Source organism: Physeter macrocephalus, chromosome 1 (assembly GCF_002837175.3).
Source record: "Physeter macrocephalus isolate SW-GA chromosome 1, ASM283717v5, whole genome shotgun sequence".
Classification (NCBI taxonomy): Eukaryota; Metazoa; Chordata; class Mammalia; order Artiodactyla; family Physeteridae; genus Physeter; species Physeter macrocephalus.
Window position 1 is genome coordinate 64,901,833 of NC_041214.2, and position 26,958 is coordinate 64,928,790.

General features: G+C 38.6%; 1 protein-coding gene across 1 annotated transcript in view; it reads right to left on the reverse strand.

The window, feature by feature from the left end:
- Positions 1 to 26,958, reverse strand: part of PLD1 (phospholipase D1) — a 216,740-nt gene that overhangs the window by 39,236 nt on the left and 150,546 nt on the right. The window contains exons 20-21 of the mRNA XM_024124338.3: positions 16,810 to 16,920; positions 14,318 to 14,406 (exon numbers count right to left, since the gene is read on the reverse strand). Coding sequence (XP_023980106.1) covers positions 14,318 to 14,406; positions 16,810 to 16,920 — 200 coding nt within the window. The remainder of the gene's footprint in view (positions 1 to 14,317; positions 14,407 to 16,809; positions 16,921 to 26,958) is intronic.

Sequence of the window (26,958 nt, forward strand, 5' to 3'; positions counted from 1 at the left end):
GACGCAAGAGGGAGGAGATATGGGAACATATGTATATGTATAACTGATTCACTTTGTTATAAAGCAGAAACTAACACACCATTGTAAAACAGTTATACTCCAATAAAGATGTTAAAAAAAAAAATTGGTTTGCTCCTGCCTCTGCACTCCCGCTGCACATGGTTGGGATGCCTACTCAGCATCTTTTTTGCTTTACACAACAGTGACAGGTACCTCTGCTAGGCTAGGCTATGTGATAAGCCCTTTTGAAACACAGGACGAGCATCCACATATCTTTCTGTTTTGGGCAGTGCCCAACAGAGGACCTTTGCACTCAGCATGCACTTGGTACTATTTGTTTTGGGAGGATGGGGTCAGGTTGGAAGAATGTTTGTTTCTGGGAAGCCTCTGGTAGACAAGAGGTTAAACAGGATGCTTTTCTTTAAATTAGATTACATCTTATTTGAATTTATTTGATTGTGGCAAAATATATGAAACATAAAATTTACCATTTTCACCATTTTTAAGTGTACTGTTCAGTGTTAACAATTACCTTCACATGTTGTGAACCATCATGATCTCTATTTCCAAAACTTTTTCATGAGCCCAAACAGAAACTGTGATAATTAAGCAGTAACTTCCCATTTCCCCTCCCTGCAACCTCTGGTAACCTCTAATCTACTTTCTGTCTCTAGGAATTTGCCTGGTCTAGATATTTCAGCTAAGTGGAATCAAACAATATTTGTCCTTTTGTGGCTGACTTATTTCACTTAACATAATATCCTTAAGATTCATCCGTGGTGTAGGATGGGTCAGAATTTCCTTTCTTCTTATGGCTGAATAATATTCTGTTATATATATATAGACCATATTTGGTTTATCCAGTCATCGGTTGGTGGACACTTGCAATGTTTCCACTTTTAGCTATTGTGAATAATGCTGCAGTGGGCACGGGCATATAGTATCTGAGTCCGTTTTCAGTTATTTTGGGTATATACCCAGGAATGGTGTTGCTGGGTCATACAGTTATTCTATGTTTAGCTTTTTGAGGAACCACCAAAAAAAAATTACATTTTTGAATGGATAATATATGTTCTCAGTGCAAACCTTCAGAGGTGGAAGATTATATGATGAAAAAACTTCTTTTTCACTCCTTTGTCCCCAGCCTTTGTTTCCCCTCCCTAAGGGCAATTTGTATTACCTTTCATGTTCTTTCAGAAATAGTCTATGAATTTATAAGCATATATATGTATTCTCTCCTTCTACACAAATGTTAGAATACTGTAAACACTTTTCTGAACGTTATTTTTTTGTGTGTGTAATTTATCAGTGTATCCTGGAAATTCTTTGATAACTGTATTTAGAGAGATGCCTATTTTTTAATAACCGTGACAGTATTCCAAATCCATGCCATAATATTTTAACCAGTTCTCTATTGCTGGGCATTGAACTGTTTCTAATTTTTTGCTACCCCAAAATGCTTATTTTGCTATGTGTGCCAACCCACATAAGTCATCTCTCACATTTATTAGAAGCAGTATTGCTGGTCTTGAACACCAAGTGTTTGTAATTCTGTTTGGAAAAGATGGTTTCCTTTTGCCCATGTGTTTTATAAAAGCAAAAATGACTTCAAAATGTAGACATTGGGAAATGTTCTATAAAAATCTTGTATCTTTAGATAAAGCATATTTGCAAATTTAGTTTGTAGAAATCAGAATATTCACATTTTCTTGTTCTTGGTTAGCTCTATATTAAAATCCTTGCTTTTTTATTTTTATTTTTTTCACACAATGCAGTTCTTGAATTTCCTAAATGATAAAATTTTTAAACTGTGTTCAGCAAATTAGCATAAATGACTTAGATTTTCACTGCTATAGAAAAAAAGGGCTCTGGAATTTCAAACCATAAAGTTGTAGCTAAGTTTAAGCCAATGAAGAGAAAATTCTATGTGCTAACCTGTCCAGTCTCCTTCCTTGATCCGGTCCCCAGAAAAAAACAGTGCTTGGCCACCGAGGATTCTAACCTCTTCTGAAACACTGCATCCTCACAATGCTGGGGTGGTGCAAATGATAGCTATCAGCATAGGGCAAGAACCTGAGCCCCTAATGTGCAGAATTATTTATGATCTTAAAAGCAAGAGAAGAGCTAGCGGGCAGCAGGCCATCATGCAGGCAACTGCTCCATCCACTTTAGTTCAGAACAATTTTATAAAATTGCATGCTCAGGCTTTTTGTTAAAATAAGTTTTTCTTTCAAAACCCACTAACTCTTACAGCGGTTTTATGTATAATAGACAAAAATTGGAAATGTCCAATAATGGGGGGATGATTAACTAAATTATGTTATAGTCGCTCAATGGATGTAACTTCTTACAACCACTAAAATGACCACTATGATGACTTACTAGCAAAGTACTTCTGGTAGTGTGTTAAAATGGCCCTAATGCAAAGTTACAATTACAAGACAATTATAGATGTGGCAGGCTGATACTATGAAATATTAAATAATTTTTCCCCTTAAATGTGTTAACTTCCCCCTCTCTGTGACTGGAGATATGAAGCAGGCATTGCTCCTAGGACGGCGCTCTCACAGAGGAACCAGGGCACAAAGATGTCAGCTTCTTAGATTTGGCGAACTGGGGAGAGATCCTTTGAGCTGAGACGGGAGTATAAAGAAATAAGAGGAACTTCCCTGGTGGTCCGGTGGTTAAGAATCTGCGCTTCCACTGCAGGGGGCACGGGTTCAATCCCTGGTCAGGGAACTAAGATCCCACAGGCTGCGCAGCGCACCCAAAAAAATAAATTAAAAAAAAAAAAAAAGAAGAAATAAGAGTCAGACTCAGCGCAGGGACCCTCTACTGGCAGCAGTAGAGGAGAAGGGACAGAAAGGCAGGTTTTAAAGAAGGCTGCGGACCCCAGGTTACAGTAAGCAGATGCCAGAACAGGCTTGACAGATCGATACTGAGTGCTAGAAGCCCCTTCCCAGAGATCCAGGGCCCCTTAGCGTTTATACCAAGGATGGGGGAGGGGAGGAAAGCCCAGGGAGTACCCTGACGGACTGAATACGGAACAGAAATGAGAAACCACTGAATTTGGCCACATTTATCAGGAAGTGACTAAACGAAATTTCCTTCTATTGTGTGGAAAAGGGACTTGAGACAGAAATCCAAGTGAGTTACAGGAAAAGGAAATAAATTACAACTCAGAAAATATGTCTGTATATTAATATGGACCAAAAAGAAAATAGGAAAACAAAAAGTAAATTGTTTAGGTGATGAGAATGTGGGATCTTTAATATTTTCAATTTTTGTGATTTGCTGAAATGCTGCTTGTCCCTTTAAAAACAAGTCCTAGTTCACCAACGTAAATGGGTCTTAGCAGTGGTTTTCCTCCAGCTTCCCACCTTGTTCACTCTGGAAGAACCCCTCCTCCTTCCCCAGCATGGTGGGTAGTCAGAGCTCTTCTGCTCAGAGTGGGGTCTCAGGATCTATAAGAAGGCCCCAAAGGAGCTCATTGCGTTTCTCCAGTGACAAGATGCTTTAGTTTTTGAGAATCTGAGATTTATAGATCATGTTTCATTGCCATAAACTTCAGGAGCTGGTATAAATCCTCTCGTTGCAGATTTTGCAGCAGTGAACGCTGCCAGAAGTAAGAAGAACTGTGGTTGGCGATTAGTGGTTTGTTTGTTTTTTTGTGTGTATGTGTGTGTGTGTAGAGAATTTTATTCTATAGTGGTATCAGTTATGGGAGAATTGGATCTGTAGCTTCTCAGTGGTTTGGGACATAGCCCATTTTATGTTGTGTTTGGCAAATCTTTTAAAATGCAGTAAACCTTTCTGGGCTTCAGTTTTCTCATCTGTAAATGAAGGAGTTGGTGAAAATCATTGTTAGTCCACTAGAAATGCTGGTTCTATTTAGCACTGACTTTGCATATCATATGTGAGATTTTTATAGATTATGACATTACATATTGTGTGTGCACACAAAAACACACACACATACTTTTTTTCGTTGGTTATCTTTTGATAACAGCAAGCTTTTAAATGTAAGAATGTTCAGGGTTAGCCTAGCATGTGTGACTTAGACTTCACTCTGGACTTGATAACCTTTGGCAGGCATGTCCCTCAGTATCTCTTAATAAGATTCTACAAAACCTCTTATTAAACTGTTCCCACAATGACCCAGCCGTTTTCATTCTCTCTCTCTTTTTTTTTTGTTTTTTGTTTTTTTTTGCGGTACGCGGGCCTCTCACTGTTGTGGCCTCTCCCGTTGCGGAGCACAGGCTCCGGACGCGCAGGCTCAGCGGCCACGACTCACGGGCCCAGCCGCTCAGCGGCATGGAGGATACTCCCGGACCGGGGCACGAACCCGTGTCCCCTGCATCGGCAGGCGGACTCTCAACCACTGCACCACCAGGGAAGCCCCATTCTCATTTTTAAGAAAGAGTCTCTCCCTTCCTTCATCTCTCTGCCAGGGCACATGCTCAGACTCAAAATGATTTCTGGCCTCTGACCAGTACTAATCTTTACTCTCTCTATCTGCTGAGATTATCATTTATATAATTTTTGGAATCAAATAAAAGCAATTAAATGATCTAAATCAAAAGTTCTGCCATGATCTGTCATCTCTGCCCGAATGTAACCTCTTCTCCATGAATTTCATAGAGCTTGGAGATTATCCCACAAGATAAAATGTGAAACCAGCCATTGGCATACTTCATTTTCATACTTTTCTTCTTTTATTATAACTGCAGCTTAAATTTTGTTAAGACAGTGATTCTGAAATATACCCAACATGTCCTTTCAACTTGGTACACAAATTATAGGATGTGGTAATTATAGGATGTAGATTTTTCTTTAAACCTAAGAAATTTTTATCTATCAAGCAATTACTTTAAAAAAAGAAAATGTTCATCTGATTTTTAAAAAAATTGTAAATAAAGTACCTCTTCTAGATTTCTTGCAGGCTTAACATTAGAACATTTCTACTTCCCTTGAAATGAGGGAAGCTTTGTAGCTGAGCTACAAAGGTAGCACAAGGTAAAGAGCACAAGTTTAAGTCCTAAAGATGTGGTCTGAGACCCAGTTCCACTCATCAATAGCTGCATGATGTGGGCAAGTTACCATAATCGCACTTGGCCTCAGCTGCCTCATCTGTAGAATGGAAATCATTATGCATCCACTTCATAAGGCTGATGTGAGAATTAAATGAAGGAATGCATAAAAAGCACCTTGGGGGCTTCCCTGGTGGTGCAGTGGTTGAGAATCCGCCTGCCGATGCAGGGAACGCGGGTTCGTGCCCCGGTCCGGGAGGATCCCACATGCCGCGGAGCGGCTGGGCCCGTGAGCCGTGGCCACTGAGCCTGCGCGTCCGGAGTCTATGCTCCGCAACGGGAGAGGCCACAACAGTGAGAGGCCCGCGTACAGCAAAAAAGACAAAAAAAACAAAAAACAAACAAAAAAAGCACCTTGGACGTGGAATGACTCAAAAACGATTTGATAACATTATTAATCAATTAACAACCAGTGATTTCAATTGGAAAGCTTCAAAGAATCATCAACAGTGCCTAAAATTAAAACAAAGCAAAGCAAAACTGAACACACATTACATTTCAGAATACATTTTATTTTATATTTTGGTGGAAGGTGTAATCCAATCAATAATGGGGAATCCAAAAATTGATTCCCATGAGGAGTCAGCTATAGCTTTCTGGAAGGACACCTCTAGACAGTGTTTTAATCATGTGCCTCTACTTGTCACAGGATGAAGAAGTGCCAGTGATAGGGAACCAAAGCAAGTTGTCCTTATCCAGCAATAGTCATCTAATAATTTAAAATGAAGCACATTAAACACCTCTTTAATTAAAACATTTGTTTCTAACATAAATATTAATTTCTAAATAGTTGATTTGATATGTGGTACTTTGTCCCTGCTAGAATTTACCACAAGCTAGCATATTTCCAGATGATGAATTTCCTGGAAATAACATAATTTCTTACATGAACTGGTGCTTTATGGTTTTCAAATTGCTTTCACATCTATTCATATGAGATAGGTAGGGCAGATATTATTATTCTCTTTGTTGGTGAAAAAACAGAGTGCCAGAAAGGCAAAAATGATAGATTCCAAGGGTCACAAACCTGTAGACACAGAGTTGGGAAAAACTCAGATCTCCAGACATCTGGTTCCCAATTAATTTCAGATTCCCCAGAGGAGGTCCCTCATACCATCACTCATGGGCAAACTGCAAGCACTAACTGGCACTGTTCTACAGTTATAGGAAGCATGAAGAGTTTGAGTGATTTTCAAAATTGTGTATTTTCCAAGGCAGTTTAATTGTGTATTTTCCAGTGCAGTTTAATATTAAAATACAGAAGCATTAAATCAACTGCCTAATTTCATTGCATGTGTCAAACTTGTGGTGATAACAGTGCAAAATGCACTCTCTCTCTCCAAACTTTTTAGCAGGGCAGCAAAATTATGCATGTCAAGTTTCCATAAGCAAAAATGGTTTCATCCTCAGAAACCATACATTCATGGCACACAGTGTTTTAAAATGTTTTCTACTTGGACCATCTGGTTACACTCTTCGTTTTGGCTTATCCAAACATGGTATAAGCCAGTCAATTCTAGACTGTGGATTATGATTTCTTCTCCCTGATCTCTAGTCCTATTTGAGTTGTCAAAGACAGGCTTCAAGTGGGTTGGGAGCTGGTCTCAACTCGAAGACAGTTTTACTTTTTTAGAGTAGACCTTTTGTTTTCTTCAGAGATTCCCACAGCTATTTTTAGTTCAGCTTGGGGTGAACAGTATTCTGAGGCTCTAGGTCATGAATCAGATCATGGAGGCTTGGCCTGTTTCTGTAAAGAATTATGGATGCTGGAGAGGGTGTGGAGAAAAGGGAGGCCTCCTACACTGCTGCATCGGCAGGCGGACTCTCAACCACTGCACCACCAGGGAAGCCCCATTCTCATTTTTAAGAAAGAGTCTCTCCCTTCCTTCATCTCTCTGCCAGGGCACATGCTCAGACTCAAAATGATTTCTGGCCTCTGACCAGTACTAATCTTTACTCTCTCTATCTGCTGAGATTATCATTTATATAATTTTTGGAATCAAATAAAAGCAATTAAATGATCTAAATCAAAAGTTCTGCCATGATCTGTCATCTCTGCCCGAATGTAACCTCTTCTCCATGAATTTCATAGAGCTTGGAGATTATCCCACAAGATAAAATGTGAAACCAGCCATTGGCATACTTCATTTTCATACTTTTCTTCTTTTATTATAACTGCAGCTTAAATTTTGTTAAGACAGTGATTCTGAAATATACCCAACATGTCCTTTCAACTTGGTACACAAATTATAGGATGTGGTAATTATAGGATGTAGATTTTTCTTTAAACCTAAGAAATTTTTATCTATCAAGCAATTACTTTAAAAAAAGAAAATGTTCATCTGATTTTTAAAAAAATTGTAAATAAAGTACCTCTTCTAGATTTCTTGCAGGCTTAACATTAGAACATTTCTACTTCCCTTGAAATGAGGGAAGCTTTGTAGCTGAGCTACAAAGGTAGCACAAGGTAAAGAGCACAAGTTTAAGTCCTAAAGATGTGGTCTGAGACCCAGTTCCACTCATCAATAGCTGCATGATGTGGGCAAGTTACCATAATCGCACTTGGCCTCAGCTGCCTCATCTGTAGAATGGAAATCATTATGCATCCACTTCATAAGGCTGATGTGAGAATTAAATGAAGGAATGCATAAAAAGCACCTTGGGGGCTTCCCTGGTGGTGCAGTGGTTGAGAATCCGCCTGCCGATGCAGGGAACGCGGGTTCGTGCCCCGGTCCGGGAGGATCCCACATGCCGCGGAGCGGCTGGGCCCGTGAGCCGTGGCCACTGAGCCTGCGCGTCCGGAGTCTATGCTCCGCAACGGGAGAGGCCACAACAGTGAGAGGCCCGCGTACAGCAAAAAAGACAAAAAAAACAAAAAACAAACAAAAAAAGCACCTTGGACGTGGAATGACTCAAAAACGATTTGATAACATTATTAATCAATTAACAACCAGTGATTTCAATTGGAAAGCTTCAAAGAATCATCAACAGTGCCTAAAATTAAAACAAAGCAAAGCAAAACTGAACACACATTACATTTCAGAATACATTTTATTTTATATTTTGGTGGAAGGTGTAATCCAATCAATAATGGGGAATCCAAAAATTGATTCCCATGAGGAGTCAGCTATAGCTTTCTGGAAGGACACCTCTAGACAGTGTTTTAATCATGTGCCTCTACTTGTCACAGGATGAAGAAGTGCCAGTGATAGGGAACCAAAGCAAGTTGTCCTTATCCAGCAATAGTCATCTAATAATTTAAAATGAAGCACATTAAACACCTCTTTAATTAAAACATTTGTTTCTAACATAAATATTAATTTCTAAATAGTTGATTTGATATGTGGTACTTTGTCCCTGCTAGAATTTACCACAAGCTAGCATATTTCCAGATGATGAATTTCCTGGAAATAACATAATTTCTTACATGAACTGGTGCTTTATGGTTTTCAAATTGCTTTCACATCTATTCATATGAGATAGGTAGGGCAGATATTATTATTCTCTTTGTTGGTGAAAAAACAGAGTGCCAGAAAGGCAAAAATGATAGATTCCAAGGGTCACAAACCTGTAGACACAGAGTTGGGAAAAACTCAGATCTCCAGACATCTGGTTCCCAATTAATTTCAGATTCCCCAGAGGAGGTCCCTCATACCATCACTCATGGGCAAACTGCAAGCACTAACTGGCACTGTTCTACAGTTATAGGAAGCATGAAGAGTTTGAGTGATTTTCAAAATTGTGTATTTTCCAAGGCAGTTTAATTGTGTATTTTCCAGTGCAGTTTAATATTAAAATACAGAAGCATTAAATCAACTGCCTAATTTCATTGCATGTGTCAAACTTGTGGTGATAACAGTGCAAAATGCACTCTCTCTCTCCAAACTTTTTAGCAGGGCAGCAAAATTATGCATGTCAAGTTTCCATAAGCAAAAATGGTTTCATCCTCAGAAACCATACATTCATGGCACACAGTGTTTTAAAATGTTTTCTACTTGGACCATCTGGTTACACTCTTCGTTTTGGCTTATCCAAACATGGTATAAGCCAGTCAATTCTAGACTGTGGATTATGATTTCTTCTCCCTGATCTCTAGTCCTATTTGAGTTGTCAAAGACAGGCTTCAAGTGGGTTGGGAGCTGGTCTCAACTCGAAGACAGTTTTACTTTTTTAGAGTAGACCTTTTGTTTTCTTCAGAGATTCCCACAGCTATTTTTAGTTCAGCTTGGGGTGAACAGTATTCTGAGGCTCTAGGTCATGAATCAGATCATGGAGGCTTGGCCTGTTTCTGTAAAGAATTATGGATGCTGGAGAGGGTGTGGAGAAAAGGGAAGCCTCCTACACTGCTGGTGGGAATGTAAATTGGTGCAGCCACTGTGGAGAACAGTATGGAGGTTCCTTTAAAAACTAAAAATAGAGCTACCATATGATCCAGCAATCCCACTCCTGGGCATATACCCTGAGAAAACCATAATTCAAAAAGAGTCATGTACCACAATGTTCATCGCAGCACTATTTACAATAGCCAGGAAGCAACCTAAATGTCCATTGATGGAAGAATGGATAAAGAAGATGTGGTACATATATACAATGGAATATTACTCATCCATAAAAAAGAATGAAATAATGCCATTTGCAGTGACATGGATGGACCTAGAGATTGTCATACTGAGTAAAGTAAGTCAAAGACAATATCTTATGATATCGCTTATATGTGGTACCTAAAAAAATGGTACAAAAGAACCTGTTTACAAAATAGAAATAGAGTCACAGATGTAGAAAACAAGGGGCAAAGTGGGGGAAAGATAAAGTGGGAAACTGGGAATGACATATACACACTACTATATACAAAATAGATAACTAATAAGAACCTACTGTATAGCACAGGGAACTCTACTCAGTATTCTGTAATGACCTATATGGGAACAGAATCTAAAAAAGAGTGGATATATGTATATGTATAACTGACTCACTTTGCTGTACAGCAGAAACTAACACAACATTGTAAATCAATTATACTCCAATAAAAATTAATTAAAAAAAAAAGGAATTACAGCTGCTGAGAAAGAATGAGGAGAAAGTGAGGGAAGCAGAGAACTTACTTTAGGGAACTGGTGTGGGACCGGATTCCAGCACTGGCAGAAAAGTAAAGGCTCAGCCCAGTTGAGAGAAGTTGGCAATTTAAAGACGCCAATCTCTCTAGGGTGGGAGGGTCCTGGAAGAGAGTCTGTGTTCCTTGGTCAGGCTGGCCGAATGCTGACTGTCATTTCCCTCCATCTGCTTTGTGCTCTATTCTATTCTTTTTCCAACAACCAAAGTTATACTTGTTGCTAGGCACGTGACTCTGGCAGGGAAGTTCTGAGTTTCAGAAGAGTAGAGAGCAGAAGAGTGAGCTTGAGGATGGCACACGACGGCCCTCAGTGAGAAGGAGGGGAGCCACTGTAGGCAGCCTGCAAGATGAGCTTTCTAATTCTACCTTTACCTTTTTCCTAAGAATACAAGCTCACAGATTTGAAATTATTCAATGAAAATATACTTTACAGTTTGGAATTAACACAGGAGATAAACGATAATGTGGAGATACAGAGAAGGGGGAAAATGTAAGATAGTTTTCCAGGATATGTGTGTGTACCCACTAAGTTTGAATGTGTGATATACATACCACTTTAAAATGTGACTGTCAAAGCAAGTGAGATTATTGAGAGATCAGAGCTAAATGACACATGGTTAATTTGAAATTTGACGAACTCATTTCCCAGTTTCTACAAAGTGAGCTTGAAATTGCCACCCTGTAAGGTGCTCTGTGAATGTCTAAGCATGAGATAAAATCTGCAACAGATGCTACCTTACCATGCTCTCTTACCGTGGATCCCAGGGTCACTGGGAAATGTTCAATCAGAAAATATCTTAACATTCCTTCCAGCCTTAAAGTGTGATTTTAGAAGAAGTCCAGATATTAAAAGACAAATTAATATGCTAAAGAAAAATATTCTTTCAGGCTCCTGAACACTTGAAAACAAATCTTACAGATACTTATTAAACCATGTACTAATAAGTGAATAACTGGGATGAGTGAAGTTGAGATTCATCCTACTCTCCTAATTAGCTGTCAAAGTTCCAAAATTCATGATTCACTGCTCAGCCCAATGAGCTCATTCGTCAATTTAATGTATTTTTGTGACATTTCAATTTCATGAAAAAATTATTTTTCTTTTTTGTCAAATGTGCTTTATAAAGGGGATACTCCTGCATCAATAAAATGCAAGAGTTGTCAGAAATATAATGCAATTTTGTAAATGAGACATAAATTGACCCAGAAAATTGGGAGACTGGAGACTGGAAAGGATGCAAGGAATCTCTGTGTGTACATATGTGTTTAACTGGAAACAAGACTGTTTTTAAGTCATCTCAGAAACAGTCCTTGGTGACTTTCTTAATAAAAGCATATGAGAAGGCAAAGAATAAAGGTCACTTGTAAAAACACAGACCATCATTCATATTTATGGCCATATATGCTGTTCTAGATGAGTACTATATAATCCTGGCTGTGCCTGTGAAATATTATAAAATACAGGTACTTGGGCCCTCCTCCAGAAAATTCTGATCCAGCAAGCCTGGAGTTGAGTCCAGCCCTCTGTGTTTTTGTAAAGTGGTGATTTTGATGCATGGGAAGGGGTGAGAAACACTGTACATCCCACAGGATGGGTGAGTATTGTGCCTTGCTGCCCAAAGGCCCTCACTGTGGGATCAAGACAGACATTCCCCCAGCTAGAGCTGGCCACTGGCTACTCACTCACAGTGAAGCCTTTCTCCAGGAACTGCCCTCCAGAGGCCAAAGGGGCCTGCCTCACCCAAGGCCATGCCCATTTCCTGAAGTCAGCCTACATCCAAAGACCAGTCAATGGGAGGAGGAGATTACAAAGGCCTAACCTACTTGCTTCAATTTGGCGCAACCCTGAAGTGGTCTCTAATCCTAACTGTCAGTGCATTGGAGTTACATGGTGTGGGAGGCACTGGGTCCGAAGTCCAAAGACTTGGCTTCAAAGCTGTTTTTGCCTTTTGCTGTTAGTGGCCCAGACAAGTCACAGCAACTCTTTCATCTCAGTTTAACTTTAAAAATGGGGACCAGAAAAAAAAAAGATGCATATTGTAATCCCCAGACCAACCACTAAAAAATGCAGAGGTATCTCGCTTAAATGCTAATAAATTAAGCAGAAGAAAATAAAAATGCACAGCGACAACAATAATAATAACAGCAAAACTATATGATCTACTTTCAAGAGCAGTTGTGAAAATTCAGTAAGAGTCTGTAGATATAAACTGTGAATCATATAAAATGCTGGTAGTTGTTGTTATAAAATGTTCTTAGTCTAAAAATCCCCACATATTTTGTGAAAAAAAGATATTAAAGTACCACAGGACACTGGAAGTCAAAAAATGTTTTAAGCCCCAAATGCATATGTACTTAACATTCTCCACTGCATATGTTCAATGAATTAAGATAATAAAATGTAATGATTTTGTTTGTTTGTTTATTTTGCTGTTTTCACACAGAGCTAAAATCAGCCATAAAAAGAAATAGTTCCAGGTGTCAAGACAATTCAGTAGGGAAAGAATAGACTTTTCAACAAATGGTGCTGGAACAACTGTATATCCACATGCAAGAGAATGAAGTTGGACCTCTACCTCACACCATATACAAAAAGTAACTCAAAATGAATCAAGACCTAAATGTAAGAGCTAAAACTATAATATCCTTAAAAAAGAACAGGCATAAATCTTCATGATTTTGGATTAGGCAGTGGTTTCTCAGCTATGAAACCAAAGCACAGCAATAAAGGGAAAAAAAAAGATAAATGGAACTTTATCAGAATTTAAAACTTCTGTGTTTCAAAGGACACTACCAAGAAAGTAAAAAAGAAAACAGACTGAATGGGAGCAAATATTTGCAAATCATAAATCTGATATAAGACTTGTATCCAGAATACCTAAAGAACTTTTACAACTCAGTAATAAAAAGACAACTTAATTAAACAATGGACAATGACAATACATGAATGGCCAATAAACAAAAAAATAATCAACATTATTAGTCATTAGGGAAATTCAAATCAAAACCACATGAGATACCATTTCACACCTACTAGGATCGCTATAATCAAAAAGAGAGATAATAATAAGTATTAGTGATGATATGGAGAAATTGGAACCCTCATACACTATGGGAATGTAAAATGGTGTTGCCGCTTTTGAAAACATTCTGACAGTTTCTCAAAATGTTAAACATAGAGTTACCATATGATCCAGTAATTCCACCCCTAGAGTAATGAAAACATGTCTCACATAAAAACGAGTACAGAATGTTTATAGCATCTTTATTCATAATAGCCAAAAAGTAGGAACAACCCAAATATATACCAACTGATGAATGGATAAATCCATTTATATGAAGTATATCCAGATAATGAAATATTACCTGACAATAAAAATAAATGAAATATTGGTACATTCTATAACATTAAGCTAAGTGAAAGAAGCAAGTTACAAAAGATCACATATTGTATGATTTCATTTATATGAAACGACCAGACCAGGCAAATCTACAGAGAAAGAAAGTAGATCAGTGGTTGCCAGGAGCTAAGAAAAGGGGGAATGGGTAGTGACTGCTAATAAGTATGTGGTTCCTTTCTGGGGTGATGAAAACGTTCTAAAATTGATTCAGCGATGGTTGCACACAACTCTGTGAATATACTACAAATGACTAAATTGTCCACTTTGGGTGGATTGTATGGTATGTGAATTATATCTTAATAAAAGTGTTATTAAAGAAAATAATCCCATGAGCTGAAAAAATACGACAGAGGGTAACAAGAATTTAAATAGAACCCATGGAAAAACGTTATGACTATTTTGCTTTGATTTTTAAGTGAACACAGCTCACTGTCTGCCTTTAAATAAATCAAATCACAAATCTAATGCGTGGGAAAGAGACTGGCCAGGAAAAAATGACTGTGCTCTGAGAGCATTCAGAGCCCCTCAAAAATGGACTCAAAAATTCTCAGCAACTGACTCAGATTTAAGGAATCAATAACCTACTGGTAGTTGAACCAAAGTCATGCCTGTTAGAAAAAGGTAGTATTTTAAAAATGGGCTTTCAAAAGTCATTTTAGCAGTAAATGCAAGAACATCTGCAGCAACAGCTCCTACCAAAATGCCAAAAACCTTACCTGTGAGCTTTCAGTATCCTCTGAGCAATGGCATCGCCAACCTTGTTGAACACAACTTTGTCATCAGCGCAGCTTATGAAAAACTGGTTCTACGCAAAATAAATGAGATTTATAATAAGTTTTTCTTATCTTAGTAGCATGCATATAAGGAAAATGTGGTATATAACAAAAAACTACATTGATATTTTTTTAAAAAATGTTTCACCTAGCAGACATGTTCTGATTCTTAAAATCACCTCGGGAAAGTAAATGACACTGGGAATAAAAGAAGTCTCATGTCACTCTGGGTCTCATGCATTTCTAAGCAATATCACCAGTATCATCTTAGTAAAGTGGAAGGCTAAACTATTATTTAATCATGAAAATTCCTTGTAGGTTACATTCTTAGAATGGTAGGAACATTCTGAACTTAATAGAGAAATCAGGTTTTTCAGATTCACACATTGTATAAATGCTTCTGATTAAAAATTCCATACTGGTAAACATTCTAACTCATGCTAAGTTTATTTTTGAACAGGGTAGATGGCAGAATCCTGGTCTAATTTTCTCCACTATTTCCTAGTATCTGCCTTGATCTTATCTCATTTGTTTAGGTCTCTTATTATTCCTGAACTTCTATTTTAAGTAGTTACAAATCTCTTCTGTAGGTATGTTGCATTATATAAATAAACCAATAAGATGGAAAGAGAAATATTTTAATTTTTTTTTCTTTAAGTACTTCTGCTTATAGGTTCATGCAACATTCTTTAAAACTGTTACTAAAAAACCAGGGTACAACATTATTATTGTAATGGTATGAAAGCTTTAGCTGCTACATTACGGATTGTTGAAAATTAGGTACAAATATTATGAACATCACATGCTCTGCTTACTATACAAATAGTTATAACACACCTGTAATTTATAAGTGTAATCATCACAGAGTAATCTTTGCTAATCATCTTAGGTAAAGTGATATATAGGCAATGACTCGAAATAGGATTATCATACTTTTGCCACATTATCATTTTTACTATTGTACACGCTTTTAAACTTAAGTGCATAAAGCTGTAAACAGCTTCCAGAAGACGAACTTAGAGGAAGACAAAAACTCATTTGAGAATATGTTTCCCTTTAGGGCATCAAACAATCGAAATCTCAGTGGCAACCAAACCATGTTTGTTCTGAATTCATATCACAGAGAAGCTTAGCCTTCCTCAGCAGCTGTAACACAGACTCACTTCCTTCACTTCTCCTTTTTTGGAGGGAGCAGCGTGAATGCCAACTGCTTACCTCGGCTACAGGCGTTTCAACCAAGTTTACGTCCACAGCCATGTGTGTCAATATGGCATTCCTGACCTCACTTAGTACTGTGGTAGCGTTACAAAGAAAGGTTGATTTAATACTACTAAAAAGAGACAAAGCAAAAGGATGCTGGGTAACGGATGAACCAGCCATTAACAGCTTACATTATTATGGTATAATTGTTGAAATTAATAACACTAATAGTATTAGTTTTATTAAACTCTAGACTTCATTCAGAATTCACTAATTTTTCCACTAATGTCCTTTTTCTGTTGCATGATCCCATCCAGGATACCACATTGCATTTAGCCTGCTAATAGTTTTAATCAGACTTCTCTTTCTCCAGGCCTGTAAAATAAATTAAGCTCCAATTCTTTCCCACTTGCCTTTAATTAATTGTCACTTCATGGAAGGGGATAGGGCTAGGACTCAAGGGGAAGGAAAGTAGGGCTAGAATGGTTTTTCCCAGTGACCCCATCTCTCTCCATATATATTTTTCAATTCAGTGGGCAAGAAAATACTAAAATAAAGAAGAGAGATGTGCTCTGAGTTATCTTTCCATTGTCACGGCTTTTTATTTTTAAAGGATTTTCCAAGTGCTCTGAACTAGCTTCAGATCTACTTTGAAGCACAGTTAAAGTTCCCAAACTAAATCCAGTACCCGCGGGTTTTCTCCTAGTCTCTACACACAAACTCTGAGAACTGAAAAAGCTTTATAATGAATGGTAGTTGACACAGAATTGAAGAAGGTGGTATTTGCCCTCGCTATTCTTACATCTCCCTTTTCCATGTTCCTTTTCCTGCCCTCTCCCCATTCCAACATCCCCAAACCAGAGGCATCCAGTGGTCTCTATGTTAACAGCTTACCCCTGTGTGTGCTCTCCTGAAGCAGCACATGCCTCACATTTACACCCTCCAACTCAAGCCAAATCAAAACTTACATCTTCCACGTTGGGATATTTCTGGCTAATAATATTACGAGTTGATACACTTTAATAATAAGGATTTGGGGGATTCCTGTTAGAGTCCCGAGTTAATGAAAATGCAAAGTGAATGTCAGGTGCTGGGGGAATCAAAATTCAGGTGACCTCTTCACATCTCAACATACACTTATTAATGTAGCAGGTCCTGAGTTCGGGGACCCTGCAGTCTCTGTGATATTTACAGGAAGGCAGGTTGTCATACCAATTTACACGAGCAAGACTTACTTCTATATAGATATAGTGCTTGCTGTTCTCTATCACACAGACGTAAGCAGCATGGATGGACTCTTCATGGTACTTTATACCAGCAGACCAATCAGCAGCAGAACGGAGCAACTATAAGGCAGCAATCAGAAATGAGCAAACATGAGACAATGGAGATGACACCAGAGGTATTAATAAATGAAGCCCATTTTTTCTTCCAAACAACTAATGGATTACAGTGGCTTTTGTGTCATGTGTGGGCCAAGGCAGAGTAGGTAGGTAGGGAACTGGTCCTTAAACATCATCCATAATGAAGGGGCCCAGCTGGAAATTAAATCCTGAATATATGTTCTTCCACCCAGGATCATTTTCATTCAAGATTGGAAACCAGGAGATGTGGTTTCTACAAAGAGCGTTTCAGAAGGACCTCTTTTGGTGGCTATGAGTAGGGTGACCATTTGTACTCTTTTTCTGTTATAGCCCCACAATCACACCAGAATGCCTCATGTATTAATAACACCAGAAGTGGTGTTGTTACTCTCAGAAGTGTCCTGGTTTGAATCATATGATACAGTCACCCTAGCTCTGACTTGATAATGTGATTACTCTTTTTCCCTCAAATAGATGCTGTTCAGAATAATACATTCTAAAAGACAAATAGATTCATTTAGACATTTAATCTTGATTCTGGCTTTAATTAGCTGTCTGATCTTTGGTGTGTCACTTCAACTCTCAACTTTCTCATTCATACCACCTCCCTCTATTCAGACGCTCACCTGCTTCCTCCTGGATTACAACAAGAACATCCAGCTCAGACACCTGAATATATGTTAAATACACAGATGCACAGTGGGACTGCCTAGGTTCAAAGCTTAGCTCAATCACCTAGTGGCTTTGATCTTGGTCAAGTTTCTCAACCTCTCCATGCCTCAGATTTCTGTTCTATAAAACTGAGTATCCACTTTACAGGGTTGTAGAGAGGATTAAATGAATTACTGTGCAGTGAGCCGAAGGAGACCAAGCACCTAGTAAGTGGTACATAAGTGTTTGCTGTTATTAATGAGAACTTAGAGGATGTATTTGAGCTGTGGTGGATCATGCCCGAGACGCTTCAGAGCAGACTGTAGTCTGGCCAGGCTACAGTCTGGCCACATGGAAGGCTTTTTCAACACTAAGAATCCATTGGTTGTTAATTTTTTTTCAGCACTCTAACTAGGGTTCCAGTATAATGTTAGTCATATAGTAGGTGGTTAATAAATGCTTATTACTTGACTTTCCTTAAGCAACAGAGTTTCCTCACAGAAGAATCACTAGAAAAATATATTCACTAATCCTGATTTGAAATAAATATTGAAACTGTTCCTGATGAGGTCAACTGAAATTGAAAATAAAGGAATAGCCCATACTTAGAAATTCATAAAGTGATCCAATACATAATCAAGTTTTATATCTGTTATATATAAAGGTCTGGTAAAATTCTTGCTTTAATCAATAACTTTAAAAATTGCACATATAAGACTACTGAAATTCAAACCTAATACTTGCTAAAACTGATTGTGCCATCCTCAAAATGTTATTTCTTTATTCATTATGAGGTATTTATTACAATATAGTTCCCTCAAAGCATTTTATTTAATTTTATCAGATGAATATGTATAATGAAATTGGAAAATTTAACTGTGAACAAGAATAGTCAAATATCTCAGAAGAAAAATTTAGGTAAATATAATGCACCCTTGGAAAATAGCTTGATTCACATAATCTTCAAGGAACTGCATTATTGTTCATCAGCAGAAATAACAAAGGTTGAACAAATAGAGGTTTCCATTCTTTGCCCACTCAAATTTATGTTGAATTTTGTTGCTAAGGAGCATAGCCCTAAAATGCAGGCAACCTTGCAAAGATTCTTTTGCCACCCATCCTGATCCAATTCTATATTACTCTGGAAACAATGTATAAAACTGCAGAGTATACTGGAATGGTAGGAACTCTTGAGATATGCACTATTGCTCTGCACTTACTAGCTCTTTCACCTTGAACAAGTCATTTTAACATCACGGAGGCTCAGTTTCCTCCTCTGAACACTTGAGACTGCTCTCTCTGTCTCTGTCTCTCTCTCACACACACATCTGCCCACCCACACACTCCCACATAGAGCTGTTGTAAAGAAAAAAAAAAATGGCATAACAAACACAAAGCACTATGTTATGCAGCACATAGTAGATATTTGATATATGGTTGATCTACCTCTCTAAAAAGCTATGAGCAAAGTTTATATACCACCCTTGGTGGTAATGTCCTAGTCTTGCCCTCAAATCCCAAAACCTTATACTTTCTTTCCTTTCTCACTCTCAAAATTTGCTGCTTCAAAGGCTTATTAAACTCATTTGCATAATACATAAATCAGAAGTGTCAAGCAAGTTTCAACTCAAAGGTCAAGACTAACTGATTCCAAGTCTTCCTGGACAGTTATGTTGAAGAATGGATTCTTGGAACTAGACACACAGGGGAAGAAATCTAAGGTTGAAGGCCAATGGCGGCCATGAAGGGAAAGCATGAAGGTCACATATCTGCCGTCTTTCTTGTGAAGGATAATGGTAAAAGTTTTCCTTTCTAAAGGCAGTTGAATGTTTATAATAAGTACATCACTTGTAAGCCAAAAGAAGACCATTTTGGCATCAACCTGTGGGAGAGCATAAGCAAAGTAGAGGGGAGCCCCCCTGATGCCTATAAAACCATAGAAGGTGGGGGGTTGCCTACATCCTAAGGGGGTTCAGCATTACCTGTCTTATTCTCTGAATCCAAATCTATATCATTTTCTCAAAATGAAAACTATTTAACTTTAAAAAGTCATCATTTTTGGTTAAACTTGAACATATCTTTCAAGTAATACAGAAAAAAATTACTTGGAATTATTCATTTACTATGATTCTGATTAGTTAAAATCTGTTTATCACCACAAGATAAATTGAAAATATGAATTTCTCTTTTACCCCTGAACCAGGGACCAACTCCACTGCTTTAAATGCTTGATGTTCTAGGAAATTTGTAAACAAATCTAGTAAGTCAAAGACTTTTTAATTGACTTGCTTTTGTTTCAAATTTAAGATTTACTCACTTCTTTTTCTTAACTGACCTGACTAACTTGTCTTACATTTCTGTTTCAAACCATTGTAACTGAGACAAGCCTCAAACTCCTCCTTATACACACAGAAATGTGGCTTATCTTACTGCCCCAAGTAGACTGAGAATCAAATCTAACCCACGCTTTTCAAATCTCAAGCTTGAATACACAATTTTAAAGTATATTTATGCCCTTTATAAAAGGCATATTTCTGATTTTATGTTTTCGCCTCAAGATTGTAAAAAAAACAGTCATTTTCTTTTGTACTGTGTCCTATCTTTTGACTTCTTAAAAGATAACCTTCTCTTTATCCACAAGCTCTAATCCCCTTACATACAGTGGGCCCAAGCTGAATATGTGGCTTAAAATACAGAAATCTCTTCTTGAAGGAAAACTTCCAAAACTTTCTTAGTGTTTGTCCCAAGTTCCTGTTCTCTTACTGCGATGCTTTTATTCCCTATAAAGTCAGTACATATCTTACTTCCTTTTTGTTTCTCTGAGCTCCCGAGTCAATCATGGAACATAAGCACTATTTTTTTTTTTTTTTTGTCTCTCATATGGAAGTTGGCCTCCATGTTGCAACTCACAAGTGGCATGGGTTGGGGAGAGAAAAGAAGTCCTCAAATTATTGGGCCTCATTCTTCCAGTCTGTATGAGGAGCACTGCAGGCAAGAAGCAGCAGAAATGGATTTTGTTCAACAATCTGCCTCAGACTACCAAGCTCTTCCTTCTATTTCTTTTTTTTTTTTTTTGGCTGTGCCACATGGCTTGTGGGATCTTAGTTCCCCTGACCAGGGATCAAACACAGGCCCCCTGCTGTGGAAGCGCGGAGTCTTAACCACTGGACCACCAGGGAATTCCAACCTCTTCCTTCTAAGAACCATTTTTCTACAGTTGAGCGTCATCCATTCACATCACAGTGTGTCATTATTCGAATAGGATGATCCTTTGGCCTGAGCAATAGTGAAAAGTTAAACCTGAGGCTGAAGGAAAGGAAGAGAATATGCTTTTTGAAGAATAAGACTTAAGGGGATAGAAGTCCTAGGAAAAAATGCATACTTGAGGGCTCTTTGGAGCCAGAAAGCAAAAGGAGAGTTGGGGCTGGATTGGGCTGGATTTGGGTCTGTGGCAACAGAAGATAATATCAAAAGGCAAGCATGACATGCGGCTTTGCCTTGCTGGGGTCCTAGGTGGTTACAACCATCCTGGGACTTACTGGAAACAGTCTCTCTGCTGATCAGTTATGACCTCAGCCTCTGGAAGCAGACTGCTTAGAATCCAGTCTCATCCCGTCCAATACTCACTGTGTAATAACCTCTCAAAGTCTTAGTTTCCTCATCTGTAAAATATGGGGTCAAAGAGGACCATAATTTATAGACTGGTGAATATTAAATGAGATACTCCATAAAAAACTTAGTGCAATGCTGGGCACTGAGTGAACACTCCCTGTTCACGTGGCTTCAGCCAGTCAAGACCCACAGAAAGATGCACAGAAGTCTTACTGTACGAAGACCTGGTCCGTAAACAGAAAGCAGCTTCTATGTTAAGGAACTTCCTTAGAAATAAATCAAGTGGCTTTCTTTCACCCTTCCCTACCTACTTTGTTCTATCACTATACAAAACACTTTGCTGTCCTTTGAAATCTACATTGATTCCTACATTGACATCCTTTGGAGTGTCTTTTGGACACTTTCCCCAAGTGTAGGAACAAATTTTTCCAATAGTATAATTTGAATGTCACTTACATTTGCATTTATATACTTTTTCTTTTCTTTTAATAGACAAAGAGATTGAAGACATGACTCCAGTGGAATTATTTCCTTCAGTTTGGTAGAACTTCTTGGCAATGACTGTCTAAGAAATGACTTTTCTACTATAAGCTGCCCAATTTAATAAAAAGGATTGTTCCACGTATCGATTCTGTGTTAATGCTAATTTGGCATCAAGCACTTTCTTTTACCTTAATAGACATGTCAGATGGTCTCTGTCTTGGTCATTTATCGTAAGTGGCAACGATAGCGTTCAGGAACTTAGTTTGTTCTTTTTAGGGAGAAAACAAGTTCTTTTATAAACTCTGTGCCTAAGCAGTTTCAGAATCATCTTTTTTCCAACCCCCTCCCCACGCCTGTCTCCTGCTATGCCTTCTCTGAGTGTTCTTGGCAGGCTTCTGAGAATACCCAGCACTGAGGGGAAACACCCAAGATTATTTTAAAGTGTCAGCGGAAGTTGCTGAAGTCAGCTCTCAGGGCTGGATGACTTTTTTAGAAGCAGAAATTCATGTTGGTGAGGGCAGGTCTCCATTCTGGCTGCTGTAGCTCTAGTCTCCTTGGCCGGCCCTGTCGGTCATAGCTTCTGCAACAGCTATGCACGTAGCTGGTGTCGAATCACCAGTAGTACATGCCTAAGGGTGATCGGGCCCCGTGCTTTTGTATTAAAAAATTAAATAACTGGGTTCCCTTCTGCAGATGAAAGAACAACATGAATTTTTTTCTTTAAATCTTTTTTTTTTTTTTTTTTTTGGCTGCATTGGGTTTTCGAGGCTGCGTGCGGGCTTTCTCTAGTTGCGGCAAGTGGGGGCTACTCTTTGTTGTGGTGCGCAGGCTTCTCATTGCAGTGGCTTCTCTAGTTGTGGAGCACAGGCTCTAGGCGCACGGGTTTCAGTAGTTGTGGCTCACAGTCTCAGTAGTTGTGGCTCGTGGGCTCTAGAGCGCAGGCTCAGTAGTTGTGGCGCACGGGCTTAGTTGCTCCACGGCATGTGGGATCTTCCCAGATCAGGGCTCGAACCTGTGTCCCCTGCATTGGCAGGCAGATTCTTAACCACTGCGCCACCAGGGAAGCCCAAGAACAACATGAATTTTATCTATTATTTACTTTATTGTGTCCAATGCTCTTTCTCTCTCCATTTCAATATATATGGTATAAATAGTATGAAGATTTTTGTATCCAGAACTAGCCTGTGACCCATCCAGAGAAATGTCAGCTTCTTTGTTGCAAACTTTTGAAAACACTAGGGAATGCCTGAAGGTTGTAGCTAATATTGATAGAATTCAAACTAGTATACTCTTCTAAGTGATTTGCATGGATTAATTACTCTTTGTTGTGGTGCGCAGGCTTCTCATTGCAGTGGCTTCTCTAGTTGTGGAGCACAGGCTCTAGGCGCACGGGTTTCAGTAGTTGTGGCTCACAGTCTCAGTAGTTGTGGCTCGTGGGCTCTAGAGCGCAGGCTCAGTAGTTGTGGCGCACGGGCTTAGTTGCTCCACGGCATGTGGGATCTTCCCAGATCAGGGCTCGAACCTGTGTCCCCTGCATTGGCAGGCAGATTCTTAACCACTGCGCCACCAGGGAAGCCCAAGAACAACATGAATTTTATCTATTATTTACTTTATTGTGTCCAATGCTCTTTCTCTCTCCATTTCAATATATATGGTATAAATAGTATGAAGATTTTTGTATCCAGAACTAGCCTGTGACCCATCCAGAGAAATGTCAGCTTCTTTGTTGCAAACTTTTGAAAACACTAGGGAATGCCTGAAGGTTGTAGCTAATATTGATAGAATTCAAACTAGTATACTCTTCTAAGTGATTTGCATGGATTAATTTATTTAACTATCACCACAACCCTATGAGACAGGCACTATTGTATTTCCTGTTTTAGAGATGAAGGAAACACATTCAGAGAGGTGAAATAATTTTCCCAAGGTTATACAGCTCGTATGTAGTGAGACAGGAATTTGGATACAGTCTGCCCCTTCCCCTGGCTACATTACATTGCTCCTTTCCAGTTAATTAAGCTTGTGGTCTCTAAGTTATGTTATGAACAATAAACTATGTTAAAAACTATGTTAAAATCAATGTTAAAAAGAATAAGAGGACTTTTATTAAGTTTTATTAAATTTCTCAACCAAGAGTATTTAACAGTCATTTGGCTATTGCCACACTGTAACTGAGAGAGTGAAAGACTTGAAAATAGAACAATAAACTTTTTAAAACTTAAGTAGCCTCCTACACAGCCAGGTCCCTATCTCCCTGATGTCTTCTGGATTCTCTGGAAAACCAGGGATTGGACTAGATTATTGCTTTTACCCGCTAAGCACTATACATTCATAATTTGACAACAACAATGCCTATAACAAGGTGAATAATGTTTAGAGCCAGTAAGTAATGTGAAGTGAAACAATACTGTGGTCAGAAGTTTACAGAAAAGGAGAAACGGAGCGGAGTAATTTCTTTTCTTTTCTTCAGTGTCTGGTCATCTCAGATTTTCCTGTCTTCAAAAAGATGCACTGCCAGATGGTGCCCACTGTTTTCACAACTGGAGTTATTTTGGCAGTTCTGCAAAACATCTACTGGCAACCAGCAGATGTTTTGTGAGGTCTAAAACTTTTTAAACTATGGGGGAGTCTTCTTTAAGAAAAAGAATACTAATTTATAAACACAAAATTAGTGTATTCTAGGGCTTCCCTGGTGGCGCAGTGGTTGAGAGACCGCCTGCCGATGCAGGGGACACGGGTTCGTGCCCCGGTCCGGGAGGATCCCACATGCCATGGAGCGGCTGGGCCCGTGAGCCATGGCCGCTGAGCCTGCGCATCCGGAGCCTGTGCTCCGCAACGGGAGAGGCCACAACAGTGAGAGGCCCGCGTACCGCAAAAAAAAAAAAAAAAAAAAATTAGTGTATTCTAGAATTACTATAGCAGTCTCTTTACTTGTCTCCTTGTGTTCATTCTCTTTCTAGTCTTATAAGTTTTTCACATGTATAAACTTTAGGTCCCAAAGTGTGTTTGTTTGGAAAAATGGAAATAGGTGACAAATTGAGAGATCCTACATCAGTTAAGATTGGGAAATGCTCATAGAATATTCAGTCTTAGTAATTTCATTATGCACATTGACATAATGAAGGCACTAAGAAGTCCTATATTTTAAAAATCTGCAAAAACTTATCTGTCCATGGAAACCTTTTTTTGTGGAATAGCTATTAGCATTTCACAGGCAAAACCCAATTAGGGAAATTCTGATCTAGATTAATCTTCATAAAACATTCATGTATCTATCATGCTTCTTCTCAGATGACAAAGAAACATTCCAAAGTTCACTAATGCCTCCAGGATCAGGTCAAAATGAACCAGGCCAGCACGTCAGGGCATCCTCAATCTGGCCTTATGCTGTCTGAACCTTATCTACTACCTCTTCAAGAGCAAATGGTTTGCTGCAGTTGGTTCTACCATCTTCTGAGCAGCAGACTTATTCCTTAAAGGGGGTACCCAGTTCTGTCCCTCTCATTTGCCAACCTCTCATGGCATGCTGGTCCATACTCTCAAGACTGGCATTTGGTCCTAGACCACACCTTGCATTGTTATCTGAATTCTTTAACATCACAGCTTCCTCTCCCCCAACTAACTCCGTTTCCAGAGGCAGAGAACTCCTTTTGTCTGTCTCCTCAGTATCCAGGTGTGCACTGATGATTTGACTGTGCAAACAGATGGCACTTAGTAGACATAAATTGACTGAATAAATGAATTAATGGGTCTTGGTAAACTTCCTTTCAAATCAATTGGCTTCATAGAGTGCAGGCAGCCTGGGCATGTCAGGGATGAACACGTGAGCATGTTAAGAAGTCACTGATCTAGCACCATTTCTACCACAACATCCACTGATAGAGAGAAGGTGAACCAAGGGAGGCGTTTTGTAGGACAGATATGCAGAGCATCTATCTGCCTCATCAGGGTGGCAGGAAGAGAATACATAAACCAGGGCTTTACCAAAAAACATTAGAAGAGGTATGTATATGCAACACTGGGATAAACCATCTTTTGCTAATCATAAAAATACACAATTCTCAGAAATAACTTTTCAACAGATGCTTAATTAGCATCGGCTAACTTGGATAAGTTGATCACTGAGTCAATTTTAATGCCATCTCAAATATTAAATTAAAATCTCTTATTTTCTTAATATCAAGGCTCCTATTTTATCTTACAGCACAGGTTATTCTTCCCTCTAAGTAGAATAAAATTAAACAGGTTCATAAAATATTCATTAACTTACATATGAATGCATATCTATCTGTGCCTCTAAGTTTAAATTAGTTACCTCCTTTAGCCTGGGATGACGAAGTATTTGCTGTAGGTAATTCTCTTAAGTGATTTATCTTTTTGATTGTTCTATTATTTGATCTATGGTCTGAAATGTCTTTTTATTTCTTAGATACACACACCTCTCCTTGCACGTAGTACAAAGTAACTGATTTAGGCGTTTCATTTATATAATCATATTCACCAGAATCCATATCCAAATTAAATAAATCCATAATAGTGATGTCAGCAGCAGACTACTGGATCTTCACTTAAAAAATACTTGAAAAAAATGGATATATGTCTATACTGTGAAATGATTACCACAAGTTTAGTTAACATCCATCACTTCACATACTTACAAATTTTTTTTTCTTGTGATGAGAACTTTTAAGATCTACTCCCTTAGCAACATTCAAATATACAACACAGTACTGTTAACTACAGTCACCATGCTCTACATTACATCCTAGGACTTATTAAGAGTAAAACGGGAAGCTGTACCTTTTGACCCCTGTCACCCATTTCTGCACCCCTCCCATCCCACCCTTTGCCTCTGGCAAACACCAATCTGTTCTGTACTTAAACAATACATTTGACGCCGATAGTGATGACTTTGAACAAAAGGCAATGCAATCCTAGTTCTGTCCCTGCATGATCTCAAGACACTTGAGCTGGAGTTGGTACAAGGAGCAGATTGGGTAACCATGGACTAGACTAGGATTTCAAGCTCCACCTCTGTTGATAACCAGCTCGATGACCCTGGGCAAGTCTCAAAGTTTCACTGGGTCTTAATTTTCTTATTTGTAATTTGAGAATGTTGTACTGGATGTGGTCCAATTTTGTTACTTTAATAAGCAAATTTCTCATTCTTTTAAAAGTGTCTCTAAAAGGCATTTGGTTAATTAGGAACTAAAATTAGAGTGAACTATAACTAGCTTCCTAGATGCTAAGTTTCAGCCGTATTCCTAGTACTTC